This window comes from Schistocerca serialis, chromosome 1 (genome assembly GCF_023864345.2).
Source record: "Schistocerca serialis cubense isolate TAMUIC-IGC-003099 chromosome 1, iqSchSeri2.2, whole genome shotgun sequence".
Lineage (NCBI taxonomy): Eukaryota > Metazoa > Arthropoda > Insecta > Orthoptera > Acrididae > Schistocerca > Schistocerca serialis.
In genome coordinates this window covers 263,982,185-263,999,079 of record NC_064638.1, presented here as the reverse complement: position 1 = coordinate 263,999,079, position 16,895 = coordinate 263,982,185, and the positions used below count along the sequence as shown (strand labels likewise).

General features: G+C 41.0%; 1 protein-coding gene across 9 annotated transcripts in view; it reads left to right on the top strand.

Annotated features, from left to right (window-relative positions):
* Nucleotides 1-16,895, top strand: part of LOC126467597 (atlastin) — a 151,982-nt gene that overhangs the window by 114,711 nt on the left and 20,376 nt on the right. For all 9 annotated transcript variants that reach the window (XM_050096482.1, XM_050096476.1, XM_050096479.1 and 6 more), the window contains 2 exons: nt 1,205-1,360; nt 4,693-4,842. In XM_050096482.1, the coding sequence (XP_049952439.1) occupies nt 1,205-1,360; nt 4,693-4,842 (306 nt within the window). The remainder of the gene's footprint in view (nt 1-1,204; nt 1,361-4,692; nt 4,843-16,895) is intronic.

The following is a 16,895-nucleotide window of genomic DNA, read 5'->3' as shown; positions in this document are numbered from 1 at the left end:
TTATTTTATTACTATAGGTCCAACTGATGTTCATTACCATTTATTAGCCTTGTCACTTTTACTATAACGAAACACCCAACTAGGAGGACACCTTTCCTCCATAACTGCTTTAGCCTTTAATTGGACAGGTGGGGGTGAGATGCCGTTGATTATTATGTCGCCACAGGTGAGCACTTGGGGGGCCAGCATACTGATCTGACCCATATACTTTTACCACCCTTCAAATTATTTCTCAGCTCTGACATTAATATTGCTTTCAATAGCTTTGTTACCACGCCTACATGCTTTCGTAATTTGATCAGATTTCTGGCTGATGTCACTAACTGAAGATCTCTTGACTGAGGGTCTGATGACCTCGCTGTTTGGACCTCTGCATCCACATCTGCACGTACAGGACTACACTGTAATTCACACTTAAATGCTTGGCAGCCAATCAGATTTGCCTGATTTGAACCCTGTGGAACAAATGTGAGATGCCTACAGGCACCAACTCTGCACTTACAAATCAATGTCCTGTAATTTATGGAATTTTCTCACCTGTGCATAGACATCTGCCACATACTTCCGGAAACCTACCAAGAATTTGCCAGATACTTGCCATACGGAATTGCTGCTTTATTGCTTTCCAGAAGTAGACCTATATACTGTTAAACCAGTGGTCTTACTGTTTTGGCTCATCACTGTATAAATCTGTACAGGCTGGACAGTGAAATGTCAACTAAGAGTCTGCTATTCTAGGTCACTGAAGTGGTGTCCGATTGAAGTACTTGCCCAAGGCTGTTGAGCCACACACAATTATTATTATTATTATTATTATTATTATTATTATTATCATTATTAACAACAGCAGCAACCGAATGTAACCTTCATAAAATGCAATGATACATTCATTAAAATATTGCTTTGTTTGGGTAATAATTTTAATTTCTGTGTTTGTATTCTTTCTCCTGTCTATTTCATATGTGTCTCTCCTAAGTAACATAGTGTTATCAACTAGCTTACAACATTTTTTTCCTCCTTTCCTGATGTATTTGTCATTTAGCTTTGAATTTCTCTTGCTGGTAATAAGGCCTTTTTTATGTATGAGCTACAAAGTAAGAAAGCTAAGCCATATGGAAGAAAAGTTCAGCTCAAAAATTTCTTTGCTCTGAAGTTTGTTATTCGTTCTTTTGTCTTATGCATTATTGTTCTTACAATTCACCAGGTAGCAGTATTATTAATGGATACTCAAGGTGCCTTTGACAGTGAAAGTACAGTGAGAGACTGTGCAACAATATTTGCACTTAGCACAATGGTCAGTTCAGTGCAAATATACAATTTGTTGCACAACATACAGGAAGATGATTTACAGCATCTGCAGGTAATAATTACTATATGTGGCAGTAGTAGTAGTAGTAGTAGTAGTAGTGGAGTTTGTGGTGCTTGCATCTTCCATTCTTTAAAAAAGTGCTTGTTGGTGTAGATAGGGAAGCGAATTTAGGCTTGACAGAAAAATGGTTGTTATAGTTGAGTTGTGCAGGTGAAGATGACCACTGTGTGTGTTTTATGTAGAAATATATCACTGGTGTACATAGGAAAGGAAAAGAAGAGAGATGGTAGTCATTTTTACTTTCTTTTAAAGAATTTTTTCCCGCAGTCTGGAATGTTGTTGCAAGTTCACTGTCATTTTACATTCTTACAGTTAATTTCCCCATTGCTTCTCATTTAATTTTGTGTAAGAAAATTCTCATACATATATTTCTTGTGGTATGAATTAAATATGACCAATGACCAACAAATTTTAGCTGGTGTCCTTGTCTTGCTTATTTACCTACAGTGTTATATATCATGCTGTCGTTATGAGCTTCGGCGATAGAAAGCAATGTGACTGTGTTGATTCTGGACAATGAGATGTACTGCAGTACACATTGAAACAATATTCACTTTTGTGAAATAAAAAGCAATAATGTAACATTGTTTCTGGTATGCTCATAACCTCAAATTAGGAATTAGGTTAATGTTTTCAATGGGAACAATATTGCACGGTGTACTTTACAAATGCTAGAACTAATTAAATTTTCTACTACAACAGCTGTACTTTAAATAATAGTTACTACTGTAACATTAGTTACGCTGTATGTTCAATGTACTTAGTGAATCCATTTGATTTCACAGGCATCTGGAGAGTGAGGTTCCATTACGCAGTAGTAATTATTGCTTGCTGTTTACATTGCCAACAGTGACACATTACTTTAATTGATTTAGCATAAGACATCAGACTTCAATTACAGTGTCAAAACATTCGAAGGTCTAGGTTGGAATACCAACAGTTATGGAAATGATAGATTGCTACTCACCATAAAGATGAGATGTTGAGTTGCAGAAAGGCACAACGAATGTGTGCCACACACATTTGCTGTTTTATTGTGTTCCAGAGGTAGACCAATACACTCTTAAATGCGTAACTGTGATGAAGAGAATGAGGAAGAAATAAGGTAGCTGGCAAACAGAAGCAACTTCAAATGAATTCTTCGTGAAAGTAGACACACATTGTACTGAACCAGAAAATCCATCATGGTTTTACTCCTCTTCTGGTAGCTCTTTTTGGTGGAAAGGGGAAGGGGGAGAGATGGGGAGACCAAGATAGGTGATGACAGCAGTTGGCAGACTGTTCTTGGGTTATGGAGAAGAGCAGGATTCAGATTCCTGTAAGACGAAAAAGATTTTGGTTTTATGTGCTTCCTTAAATCACTTGAGGCAAATGTCAGGGTGGTCACTTTGAAAAGGGCTCGGCTGATTCTCTTCTACATCTTTGTTACATTTGAATCGGGCTCGATCACTACTGACTTCAGTGTTGATGAGTTGGCAAAACTTAATCTTTCCCTCCTTTCCAGTGAAAATTCTGGAGGTCAAATTTGAAACATTAATTGCTTTTGAACAGTAAAGAAACATAAATCGGTAAGAATTTAAAATGCATTATGCATGCAAGCACATGATTTTAATTAAATGTATGCTAATACACAGTCGGGCATATTTATTTACTCTAAAATCATTTATTTGTGAAAACATCTGAATAATAAATGAAAACATAGAACACCAAGTGTTGTGACACCAATATAGTTACCATTTCAGGAAATACCTCTGACCTCAGAGTGAAAACATTAAATATATTTAGTGTTCATCCATTTCTTGTCCATGTTTATTCTTTTATTTTGTACATAGCTTTTGTAGTTAGTTCTTAGTCTCCTGTAAGACATTAATTGTCTGTTTTCTGCTTAAATTGCACAGTACTGTTGCTGTATAACTTAAAACTCAGTGTAAAGTTTTTGGCTTGTGACACATTTTGGAAGCTTTGTTCCATCATCAGGTGGCAGTTCCATTGTTTAGTTTAGGTGCATTACTCCTGGGAAACGTACAACGTGAAAATATTTCTTCAGTTTCTCCCAGCATATTTTATAACAAAATGTGTTATGTTGTTGGTTGTTAGTGTCCAAAGTGTATAGTATTTTGGCAATTGACCCTGTCACCATGATCTGGTACGCTGATCAACTGACCATCTGGAGCTGTGGGAGCATAATGGTGCTCATTATTTGTTGACCTTGCGAACTCCGTAAATTCTCGGGTGTGACAATCTCATGAATATGTAACTCTATATATATATATATATATATATATATATATATATATATATATATATATATATATATATATATATATATATAAACCTCTACCAGCAGGTCTGAACTTTTGAGAAGATCTGTAGTCGCTTTCTCTACCTTCAGTCAGATTAGCATCTGTCTTCCAGTACAACTTATCCTTCATTAGGCTCAACATCTTCAGTGTGATCATTGTGGGAAAGGATCCCAGCACTGTTGACCTTGTCAGCCAGGAAGACTAAAATAGCTAGATCTTCTTTCAGGTCGCAGATGGCTGTTATTCCTATGGGATTAATTTAGATCTGCCATTTTGGGGAGAAAGTCACACAGCAAATTTTTGTACTACACTGTTAATGTCCATGATTGGAGCTGACTTTGGTCTGAGTGCAAAATTGGACCTCCTTTTCCAGGACTGAAGCAGTATTGTTGCCCATTCGCCTGGCAGTCATATTAATGATAGTTGGGCAAGGAATGCCAGTAGGTGGCACACTTTGGACACAAACAACTGACAATACACCAGTGGAGTATTTTGTTAGTGTTGAATTATCTAATATCCTGTGTATTTCCCTTGAGAACACTGCATTTAAAGTTAACATATTCACTGTTAACAAACAAAGGTTCAAATGCAGTGCACTTGAGCTAAACACCGGAACTCCACTGATTATGACTGAACTGGTAACAGAGTAAAGTGTGTTAAACATGTCATAAGTGGAAAAATTTTGAATTTTGTGTTGGTTACAGTGTGTGTTTATTTATATTTGAAGCAGTCACAGAGACAATGTACCAAATGGGTGTGTGTAAAATACTGCCACTATGTTGATCCTTTCTCATTTGACTGAGTCCATGTTTCAGATACTGTGGGTGGCATATTAAGCAGATTGCTATACTTCTGGGAGAAAGTTAAGAATTTTATTTCTGCAGTGCTATAAACTGAAATATTTTGGTGGTGTAGCAACCTCAAGTAGATCATTAACCTTGTTAGAAATGGTATAGTTAAAAAAATCACTGAGTATATACCATTAACAAATAACTCATCTAAATAAATTTTTCTCTCTAGTTGTTCACAGAATATGGCAGGCTGGCCCTTGAGGACAGTGGTACGAAGCCTTTCCAAAAACTTCAGTTCCTTGTTAGAGACTGGAGTTTCCCTTATGAGGCAGAGTACGGAGAATCTGGAGGACGCAAAATACTAGACAGGAGATTGCAGGTAAGTGTATTCACTTCGGCTTGGTCTGAAAGGAACTTAGTGACCTTACAAAATAATTCGATTTAGTAACTCATTAATAACATAAAATAATGGAAAGGCTATCACTCACCTTTAGCAGACTGATATATAGCACATAGATACAAGTCACAAAACACAGTATTAACTAGCTTTCAAACCCTGTCTCTTCTTCTAGCAGAAAGTACACACATTCACATGCCCGAATGTGCACCATTGTGGCGACACTAATGAGGAAGAGGGGTAGGAGGAAGGGGTGGGAGAGGCAGTGGTGAAGGAGTGATATGGGTAACTATCCCACCTACCTCTCCCCACGTCTATCAGCCAGGGCCACTGCTCTCTAATAACGAAGCAAATTGTTGTCTTTATTTTATTTAGTCTTGTATCCAGTAACACATTAATTATAACTTCATAACCGAACGAGGTGATGCAATGGTTAGCACACTGGACTCGCATTCGGGAGGACAGTGGTTCAAACTCGGGTGATTCACAGCACTTGACTTTCATTAGTAGTTAATGAAAGTCAAGTGCTGTGAATCACCAGAGTTTGAACCACTGTCCTCCCGAATGCGATGGCCACTGTCTGTGCAGTGTTCAGTTTCTCAGGCAAAGTTTCTGAAGCTGAGCTTGCCTGTGGATCATACAGTGAGTGCCAGTAAGGTCAGGATTTTTTTTCTTTGGCAGTACTTAGGAAGCCAGAACATGAGCCTAACATGACTGGTGCTCTGTCAGTACAAATTCCCACCGAGCGAGGTGGCGCAGTGGTAGCACACTGGACTCGCATTCGGGAGGACGACGGTTCAATCCCGCGTCCGGCCATCCTGATTTAGGTTTTCTGTGATTTCCCTAAATCGCCCCAGGCAAATGCTGGGATGGTTCCTTCGAAAGGGCACGGCCGCCTCCCTTCCCCATCCTTCCCTAATCCAATGAGACCGATGACCTCGCTGTTTGGCCTCTTCCCCCAAACAACCAACCAACAAATTCCCATTACTCTGTCCAAAGGGAAAAAATTTTCAACCATAAATTCGTTAACAGCAGAAAACACAGCAGCACCTTCTGATAGTGTTTCTAAATTTTTAGAAAACAGTAGTTCTTCCATTATTTTCTTATTGTCCACAAATCAGCAGTATATTATTAAGTGACATTGTTGAACTGTATCACTAGAATCGTCACTCTGCAAGGCAAAAAATTGATGTTTTCAGTCTTTTAAGCGTCTGTCCTTCCACATTGTGTCATTTCTTCGATTCTATGTTGCACACTTTTGTTTGAAAGAGGTATCTTGTTTACTTTTTGCTGACGGTCTTCTCCAAAAACGATTATGGTTGTTTTAAGAATGGAAGGTTCGATTGACATCACACCAGTAGTATGAAGTTTTTGTCTTCGCTGTTAAGAGAGAAATTTCATATTGTGCTTCAGTAACTTTCAAATGTTCCTACAAGGGCAGTTTTGTGCAGTTTAAAGAATTTTTTTTTCCAACAAAAATCTGTTTTGGTTTATTTTCAAATACCAGATGAGTTATGTTGGATGATGATCCAGAAGCATAGGCTTCAATGAGTTGTATCTTCATTGTACAATTTTATTTTAGCAGATATTTTCATTCACATACAAAACCAATAAAAATATTACTTAGTTCTACAGAACACAACAGGTTTAGTACAAAGTTCAGAATGCAGAGTGCAGGCTGAAGAACATGTTGTCCCCAAATTCTTGAGTTGTCCATATAACTGCTTTCTTCTCAGCTGTCTGTGCACCACCTCCCCCTCCCTCCATTGTAATTCTCTCACGCTGCTAGAGATTGTGAACCGCTGCTCTACGTTACGCTTGCAAGCGTATTAATTTAATTAATGTATGCTAATACACAGTAATTTCTTATGTCACAAGCGGATAAGTATTTCCCGATGGGACCTACAGGTTCTGCAAGGCAAGTCTATTGATATTCAGTGTTACTATCTGCCTCACATCTGTTGTTTTGTCAGTTTTGTAGACAATGTTGCTGGATGTGTCCCGTCAGTTTTCACCTTCATTGTCTACAAAAACATGTAAAATATTTTTAATTGATAATGGTTCAGTATTGAATCCCGAAAGAACTACTGATATTAATATTGTCCGAAAACATAAATTGGGTATAAATACAGAGTGCTTGACAAATTGAAGAGTAAAGTGGCTTCAGTGATTTTTATCTAGTGCCATTAGTGTGGACACAGAAAGGTTGTGTGCCACAATAACATTGCATTAGTCATTAGCTACTGAACAATTTTCTTGTGGAATTAAAATGCAATATGTCAGCGTGTTGATGTTAAAAAAACTGAATTTTTGTTTACACAAAGGTATTTGATTTGTACTTGAGAACACAACAAAATTAAATTACTTGAAAGTAGTTCTTTTCCTGCTTATGGAAATATTTTTTAACAAAATACTTAATTTTTTTGCTCCTATCAGTTATTATTTGTTTTTGTTGTGAAATTGTCCAACATATTAACAAAATATTGTTTCTCAGTGACTGGCTAATTTTGCCGTCTTGGGTATTGTGAAGCAACCTAGTGGTAAAAATTGATCTTAACCCGTGTAAGACACTCCTCAGTCACAAGACATCTGCATTTTGAACTATGCCCATTCAATGTTAATGTAACATACACCTGCAGGCTATGTAAATATCACACATTCATTGCATATTGTCATTTGAGATGCAGTGGGGGAAAGAAAAGATCTTTGGGGTAACCCACCTTCATTCCGCGTATTTATGACAGATGTATGCTTGCGATACCCTCTGATATTTTAATGTTCTGCATGTACAGTCTTTATTTTAACTGTAATAAGTGTTCAGTGTACATCACATTTCACAACCAAGGCCTTTAAATATGTCTGCTTGTGTGTGTGTGTGTGTGTGTGTGTGTGTGTGTGTGTGTGTGTGTGTGTGTGTGTGTGTGTGTGTGTGCAAGGCCTTTAAATATGTCTGTGTGTGTGTGTGTGTGTGTGTGTGTGTGTGTGTGTGTGTGTACCTGTCCTTTTTTCCCCCGTAAGGTAAGTCTTTCCACTCCCGGGATTGGAATGACTCCTTACCCTCTCCCTTAAAACCCACATCCTTTCGTCTTTCCCTCTCCTTCCCTCTTTCCTGACGAAGCAATCGTTGGTTGCGAAAGCTTGAAATTTTGTGTGTGTGTTTGTGTTTTATTATTGTGTCTATCTACCAGCACTTTCCCGTTTGGTAAGTCATGGAATCTTTGTTTTTGATATATATGCTGTTCACTTAATTAATATTGAAGTTGTGGATGATGACTATCCTACTACCACGTTTGCACTGATTGTGTAGTGCATTTTCCCCCTCAGACACATGCAAAAGCCCAATTGTGGGGGGTAGTAACCGCTCTTTTTATTCAGAAGTAACTGAAACATGACTTAATGTTGTCTTTTGATGGACATTTCTGGACAGTATGTCAGATACATCTCCATAGAGAATGCTGTGAGTGTCATACAGGGTGTCCAAGATGTCTTGTTACTGTATAAGTTAACACTGAAAATACATAGTAAGGGAAGTTTTTTTATACCTCATATATATTTATAAGCATATTTTTCTCATGTGCTCATATACTATTGTGTGGGTGACATCAGTAAATATTTATTGTTCAGCCTGCCAATGCGGACATTGCATTCAGAGAACACAGCAACCATTGTAATTAACGTACAGAGAAAATGCCACAGGTTGCACATTACTTCATTTATTAACTAGCTTCACTCACCAAGTGTGAGTATCCTCAAATATTTGTTGCCCGTGTGGCAACACATTAGAGGTTTAAAGCACTGTTTGTACAATCATCCAATGGAGCCAGTTTGTTCTTTAGACCTCTAACGTGTTGCCAGCAGGCAGTGAATTGAGAGGATGCTCACATGTATTGAGTAAAACTAGTCAATAAATTAAAAGTAATGTGACAGTTCTGTATTTTAAATATGTTAAAAACGAAGTTGTCTACTAATATTGTCATGTGATAATCACACTAGAGTCCATATCTGAAGCAGGGTAATAAATGAAGTAAAACACCTCAAACTAGTATCACATTCATTACAAACACCAACATACAGACAGACAGACAGGCAGATCAGAACTGAACTCCTGGGCAGAGTTGAGTTATTTATACAAATATTGAATATTCCTGAACATGCTAACATTACAAATGAGATGGCTGATGTCTTGATGAAGGATCATAATCCTCAACTTCAAATGTAATGTCTGAAAAGCAACAAAGGATATGATACGATACGGCCGAAAGTAGCACTTTCATAACTTTTCTGATAGTCTCATTTTTCGCACAGGTGTAAAAATCTGTATCAAGTCTCCCACACTATGTCACTGGCCAGTGCTTGATGTTATAGCACTCACAGACCAGGGTCAGTAGGTGAGCCAGTTGCCCTGTATTTACAGTCCTGTTGTTGTTGTTGTTGTTGTCGTCGTTGTCGTCTTCAGGCCTGAGACTGGTTTGATGCAGCTCTCCATGCTAATCTATCCTGTGCAAGCTCCTTCATCTCCCAGTACCTACTGCAACCTACATCCTTCTGAATCTGCTTAGTGTATTCATCTCTTGGTCTCCCTCTAAGATTTTTACCCTCCACGTTGCCCTCCAATGCTAAATTTGTGATCCCCTGATGTCTCAGGACATGTCCTACCAACCGATCTCTTCTTCTAGCCAAGTTGTGCCACAAACTTCTCTTCTCCCCAATCCTATTCAATACCTCATCATTAGTTAAGTGATCTACCCACCTAATCTTCAGCATTCTTCTGTAGCACCACATTTCGAAAGCTTCTATTCTCTTTTTGTCCAAACTATTTATTGTCCATGTTTCACTTCTATACATGGCTACACTCCATACATATACTTTCAGAAACGACTTCCTGACATTTAAATCTATACTCGATGTTAACAAATTTTTCTTCTTCAGAAACGCTTTCCTCGCCATTGCCAGTCTACATTTTATATCCTCTCTACTTCGACCATCATCAGTTACTTTGCTCCCCAAATAGCAAAACTCCTTTACTACTTTAAGTGTCTCATTTCCTAATCTAATTCCCTCAGCATCACCCGACTTAATTCGACTACATTCCATTATCCTCGTTTTGCTTTTGTTGATGTTCATCTTATGTCCACCTTTCAAGACAGTGTCCATTCCGTTCAACTGCTCTTCCAGGTCCTTTGCTGTCTCTGACAGAATTACAATGTCAAAGTTTTTATTTCTTCTCCCTGGATTTTAATACCTACTCCAAATTTTTCTTTTGTTTCCTTTATTGCTTGCTCAATATACAGATTGCATAACATTGGGGAGAGGCTACAACCCTGTCTCACTCCCTTCCCAACCACTGCTTCCCTTTCATGTCCCTCACTCGTAACTGCCATCTGGTTTCTGTACAAATTGTAAATAGCCTTTCGCTCCCTGTATTTACCCCTGCCACCTTTAGAATTTGAAAGAGAGTATTCCAGTCAACATTGTCAAAAGGTTTCTCTAAGTATACAAATGCTAGAAACGTAGGTTTGCCTTTCCTTAATCTAGCTTCTAAGATAAGTTGTAAGGTCAGTATTGCCTCACGTGTTCCAACATTTCTACGGAATACAAACTGATCTTCCCCGAGGTCGGCTTCTACCAGTTTTTCCATTCGTCTGTAAATAATTCGCGTTAGTATTTTGCAGCTGTGGCTTATTAAACTGATAGTTCGGTAATTTTCACATCTGTCAACACCTGCTTTCTTTGGGATTGGAATTATTATATTCTTCTTGAAGTCTGAGGGTATTTCGCCTGTCTCGTACATCTTGCTCACCAGATGGTAGAGTTTTGTCAGGACTGGCTCTCCCAAGGCCATCAGTAGTTCCAATGGAATGTTGTCTACTCCGGGGGCCTTGTTTCGACTCAGGTCTTTCAGTGCTCTGTCAAAGTCTTCACGCAGTATCATATCTCCCATTTCATCTTCATCTACATCCTCTTCCATTTCCATAATATTGTTCTCAAGTACATCGCCCTTGTATAGACCCTCTATATACTCCTTCCACCTTTCTGCTTTCCCCTCTTTGCTTAGAACTGAGATTCCATTTGAGCTCTTAATATTCATACAAGTGGTTCTCTTTTCTCCAAAGGTCTCTTTAATTTTCTTGTAGGCTGTATCTATCTTACCCCTAGTGAGACCAGCCTCTACATCCTTACATTTGTCCTCTAGCCATGCCTGCTTCATTTACTGCATTTTTATATTTTCTCCTTTCATCAATTAAATTCAATATATCTTCTGTTACCCAAGGATTTCTACTAGCCCTCATCTTTTTACCTACTTGGTCCTCTGCTGCCTTCACTACTTCATCCCTCAGAGCTACCCATTCTTCTTCTACTGTATTTCTTTCCCCCATTCCTGTCAATTGTTCCCTTATGCTGTCCCTGAAACTCTGTACAACCTCTGGTTTAGTCAGTTTATCAAAGTCCCATCTCCTTAAATTCCCACCTTTTTGCAATTTCTTCAGTTTTAATCTACAGTTCATAACCAATAGATTGTGGTCAGAGTCAATCCTGGTGACATAGGATTTCACAGTCATCTGCAGTATTGCCTAGTTGAAATGGGAACTGTGTGTCTGTTGTCATTTTGGGCCTTGTGTCCATGGAGCAGAACAAATGGTGTGAGGCCTGTGTGTCATGCACTACTGTGTTATATGCACATGTCTGGCAACATCTTGTTAAAGTGTTCTGTGAAGCCATTTGTCCAGAGATGGTATGCAATTGTCTTCCCATGGGCGATGAAGCAACAAGAAATTGCCTCCGATGCTAGTCTCAATTGGAAAACTTTTCCAAGATCCGAATCGCCACACTGGGTGCTCTGTGCTTCAAATGATGTATTTTACAAACAACTTCACATTCTCTGGAACACCAGCTGTCAGCATGGCTTTGGTGACAGTATAGCAGGTAAGGTAGTCGGAGCAAATGGTTATCCATCGATTATCATTTGTCGATTTCAGGAACCTTCCCAAGATGTCAAATCCAGTTTAGTGGAATGGAACTGCTGTGGATGAGGATAGTACAAAATGCACTGGAGGAAATAATGGCATGTGGTGCCATCATTGACATTCTTTGCAGTGGCTCTCACAGTGTTGAACGGGTCAGTAGGGACCTGGCCAATAATACCTTTGTCTGATTCTGTCCATGGTCTTCATGAATTCTAGGTGAACAGAAGTTGTTGGGGTGTGGAAATACATCCAGATATCTGGCTGCAGAACTGGGATGATGAGCAACCATTTCAATCCTATTGGATCATCGTTCCTTTTATACAGTGCTCCATTTATTATTGAAATTCTTTTTTGGTCAGTTCATCCTCCCTCTTTAAGTCTTCTATGGTTTTCAGCAGTACAGTACCTTCCATTTGTACAGCAGCAATGTCATTTAAACTACTGGTGACTGAAACTTCGTCCAAACTGCTGTATTGTGCAAAGGATTCCTTGTGAAGTAGTTGGTGCCTTGTGTGTGTGTGTGTGTGTGTGTGTGTGTGTGTGTGTGTGTGTGTGTGTGTGTGTGTGTGTGCATGCGCGCTGAAGTACTCCTGAAGCCTTGATGCACTTCTTTCCAGTTGACCTTATGGATCCTTCACTCTAGTCAGCTGGCGTACAGAATGGTGATCCATCACAGCAGTGAATGATTTACAAATAAATGTGGCAAGAACTAGCTGATGGCAGAAACAAGAGTAAGGCACTCTTTCTTGTTTGCACAGTAGTTCATCTCATGTTTCCGGGTGTTCACTGAAGTTGTTGCCATTTTCTGCACAATTTTTTGATGATTGATCCAGCTACCTTCATCAGGTATTGTGAGTTCTGCTGTTATGTGTACTCTCTGCCAACCAATCTGATTGGAATCATGCAGCACCTGAAGAGACAGCTGCATCAGTTGTTGAAATATTGTGTAGAGAATGAAAACAGTTAATAAGCTATCACCTTCTCAGCACTTTCTAGTACCTTTCTCAATTTGCACTGCAACTGCTCCTATTCCATAAATGCAAGTGTTGGTGGGAAGTTCTGTCTCCATATTCTCATTGTCAGGCTGGGAAAGGAGATGATGATAACACTTGCTTAAGGATAAGGAAAGAACTTTTTTCTCATCATTCCAGAAAAATTTGATATATATCTTTGCTGTAGTTCTTGCAGCAGATTTGACTGGGTATGGAAGTCCTTTATGAATTGTCGATAGTACAACAAATTCCGAAACAACTTCTCACATCACATCATGAATGTGCTGAGTAGTCATCACAGCATGGCAATGGAAAGATACCTTTCTTGGTGATTACCTCTCCCCCCCCCCCCCCCCCCCCCCCCCCCCCCAGTTGTTGACAGTAGATACACACAGTGTTCTGTCTTTTTCTTTGAAAGGACCACAGCAGAGGACCAGGAAATCTATGGAGGTTCAGTGAAGTAATCTTGCAGCATCTTCCTCACTTCTTCCTGGATTACCTGTTTGGATGACGACTCTAGTTATGATTGTTGGGTAATTGATGGATGATCCTGAGTGTTGATACAGTGTTTCACCGTGGACCATTTGGTCTGTCTGTACTCCATCTCAAATTTGAAAGCATCCAGAAGTTGACTCAGAGCAGCTATCATTCGTCTATGTTGTTCCTTGGTCATGCCAGAGCCTATACACAGTTCGATGGTAGCTTTCTCCCCTACGTTGTCGATAGTGGTAGTGGAGCACAATTCTTCATTGATGCCACTAAGTGCCCTTCCTGGACTTGTTTGGCTGTCCCTGCGCACGTACCTTTAGAGATGAGTTCTGGTTTCTCATGCCAGTTAATTCTCCTTGACCATCTACAATGTTTATGATTGTCACTGGTTGTAAATTTCTTTTGTGAACCTGCTTCACAGTTTAACTCAGCATCTTGATTGATGACTGGAACTTGTCTCGTTGGTGATGGTGGGTTAATAATGTCTGCAGTGGCAAACAACCAGAACTATCTTCGTTACGTGTGCTTGTTGGGATAGCTCTGATATGCTGCAGTCTATTGCTCTTTGTGATGCCTATAAGAAGTCCCATCTGAGATGTAAGTTTATGATGCCATTCTGTTGAAACAACAAATACAAAGGGCTGTGTTCTGTAGTAATTTTTGCAATACACATTCCTGTCATCTGAATGTATTTCTCATTTGTGACTTCGTATCACAGCACATGGCCTTCATTAAATGATAGTAAGCATTGGTCATTACAGAAAAGGGAACCACTGAGTTGATTAGTGCCTGGACAGGTTGGCCTATGATGATGATGATGATGATGATGTCAGTGAGATTCCCTGATATCTCAGTGACTGTTGCCTGTGGAGGATTTACATCTTTGGTGAGCTCACTTCATAGATTGCTTCACTTAGTTTACATGAAGTCTGTGGCTAGGCAAATAGCTGGTACCTTTGTGTGGCATCAGGGAATGGCTCCAGCGTGTTGTTGATGAATGACCTCATCCATGATACAGCGATGGGCATCGTCCCACAATTGACTGTAATCATCTGCAGTTGTCTGGCACGAATAGAAATGTTGTGATGGTTGATGTCTGGTGGCATAGTTGTTGTTTAAAGTGTGTTCTTTCTCTGAATTAGTGTACAATGCATCCAGGTTGGCCTCAGTGGAAATACACTCCACACTAACGTGGGTTTCTCCAAATGTCTGTTCTTTTATGGGGAGTCCGACTTGGCATAGGATTTGGTGTGTGTGTGTGTGTGTGTGTGTGTGTGTGTGTGTGTGTGTGTGTTTTGGTCGGGAGCTGTGTTGTTTGATATGACCGGAGCATACATCAGAGTTGGCAGAGTCCATGGGCTGCTATCTCTGTTTACTTGCTCCATCAGTTCCGGTCGGCGTAAAATACTGTACGTCTTCTCTCACTACCTGGTGTGTGTGAGAGTTGAGGTTGTGGTCTTTCACAACTTCCATAAAAACTGCAATCTGTGGTCGGTCATACTACTTTCGTCTAATTATTTTCTGTTTCACTTAATCAGTGTGTTGGCACCACTTAATAAACTCCTCAGTTATTGTGACATACTTTAAGAGAACTTGTCTTCTGCAGCTCCTTCCATCAAGGGTGAGATATTGTCCAGTTCTGTCATATACACTCCTGGAAATGGAAAAAAGAACACATTGACACCGGTGTGTCAGACCCACCATACTTGCTCCGGACACTGCGAGAGGGCTGTACAAGCAATGATCACACGCACGGCACAGCGGACACACCAGGAACTGCGGTGTTGGCCGTCGAATGGCGCTAGCTGCGCAGCATTTGTGCACCGCCGCCGTCAGTGTCAGCCAGTTTGCCGTGGCATACGGAGCTCCATCGCAGTCTTTAACACTGGTAGCATGCCGCGACAGCGTGGACGTGAACCGTATGTGCAGTTGACGGACTTTGAGCGAGGGCGTATAGTGGGCATGCGGGAGGCCGGGTGGACGTACCGCCGAATTGCTCAACACGTGGGGCGTGAGGTCTCCACAGTACATCGATGTTGTCGCCAGTGGTCGGCGGAAGGTGCACGTGCCCGTCGACCTGGGACCGGACCGCAGCGACGCACGGATGCACGCCAAGACCGTAAGATCCTACGCAGTGCCGTAGGGGACCGCACCGCCACTTCCCAGCAAATTAGGGACACTGTTGCTCCTGGGGTATCGGCGAGGACCATTCGCAACCGTCTCCATGAAGCTGGGCTACGGTCCCGCACACCGTTAGGCCGTCTTCCGCTCACGCCCCAACATCGTGCAGCCCGCCTCCAGTGGTGTCGCGACAGGCGTGAATGGAGGGACGAATGGAGACGTGTCGTCTTCAGTGATGAGAGTCGCTTCTGCCGTGGTGCCAATGATGGTCGTATGCGTGTTTGGCTCCGTGCAGGTGAGCGCCACAATCAGGACTGCATACGACCGAGGCACACAGGGCCAACACCCGGCATCATGGTGTGGGGAGCGATCTCCTACACTGGCCGTACACCACTGGTGATCGTCGAGGGGACACTGAATAGTGCACGGTACATCCAAACCGTCATCGAACCCATCGTTCTACCATTCCTAGACCGGCAAGGGAACTTGCTGTTCCAACAGGACAATGCACGTCCGCATGTATCCCGTGCCACCCCACATGCTCTAGAAGGTGTAAGTCAACTACCCTGGACAGCAAGATCTCCGGATCTGTCCCCCATTGAGCATGTTTGGGACTGGATGAAGCGTCGTCTCACGCGGTCTGCACGTCCAGCACGAACGCTGGTCCAACTGAGGCGCCAGGTGGAAATGGCATGGCAAGCCGTTCCACAGGACTACATCCAGCATCTCTACGATCGTCTCCATGGTAGAATAGCAGCCTGCATTGCTGCGAAAGGTGGATATACACTGTACTAGTGCCGACATTGTGCATGCTCTGTTGCCTGTGTCTATGTGCCTGTGGTTCTGTCAGTGTGATCATGTGATGTATCTGACCCCAGGAATGTGTCAATAAAGTTTCCCCTTCCTGGGACAATGAATTCACGGTGTTCTTATTTCAATTTCCAGGAGTGTACAATGTCTGTTCAAAAAATTTCCGAACTTATCCAAAAATAATTTCTATACTTACCTCTTACTTATTGTGCATGGTCTCCTTTGAAATACTCTTCTGCACAATTGATACCCTGCTCCCAATGCTGTTTCCACTTCCGGAAATGGTCTTGGTACGCCTCTTGCTGGATAGCGCGACACACAGTCTGCGAATTTTCTTTCATCTCAACTGTCGTTGAAAATCTTCATTGTTGCAGTGCGGTTTTCAGTGTTGGAAATAAAAAAAAAGTCCACAGGGGCCATACAGTTCTCTTAAGGAACATCTTGTTCTCAGTAGTGCGATCCAAAAGCTGTTCGCAGATTGTGACGCAAAGGTCTTTCTGATATTGCCTCATGAGCCATAGGGAAAACTTCCAGCATGCATTCCGAGATGCTGTGTCAGGATTTCATGACAAGATGCAGCTGAAATGTTACATTCTTCTGCAATCTCTTGGACTGTCAGTCTTTGATTGGCACACACAATTTCATTGATGTTCCTGTC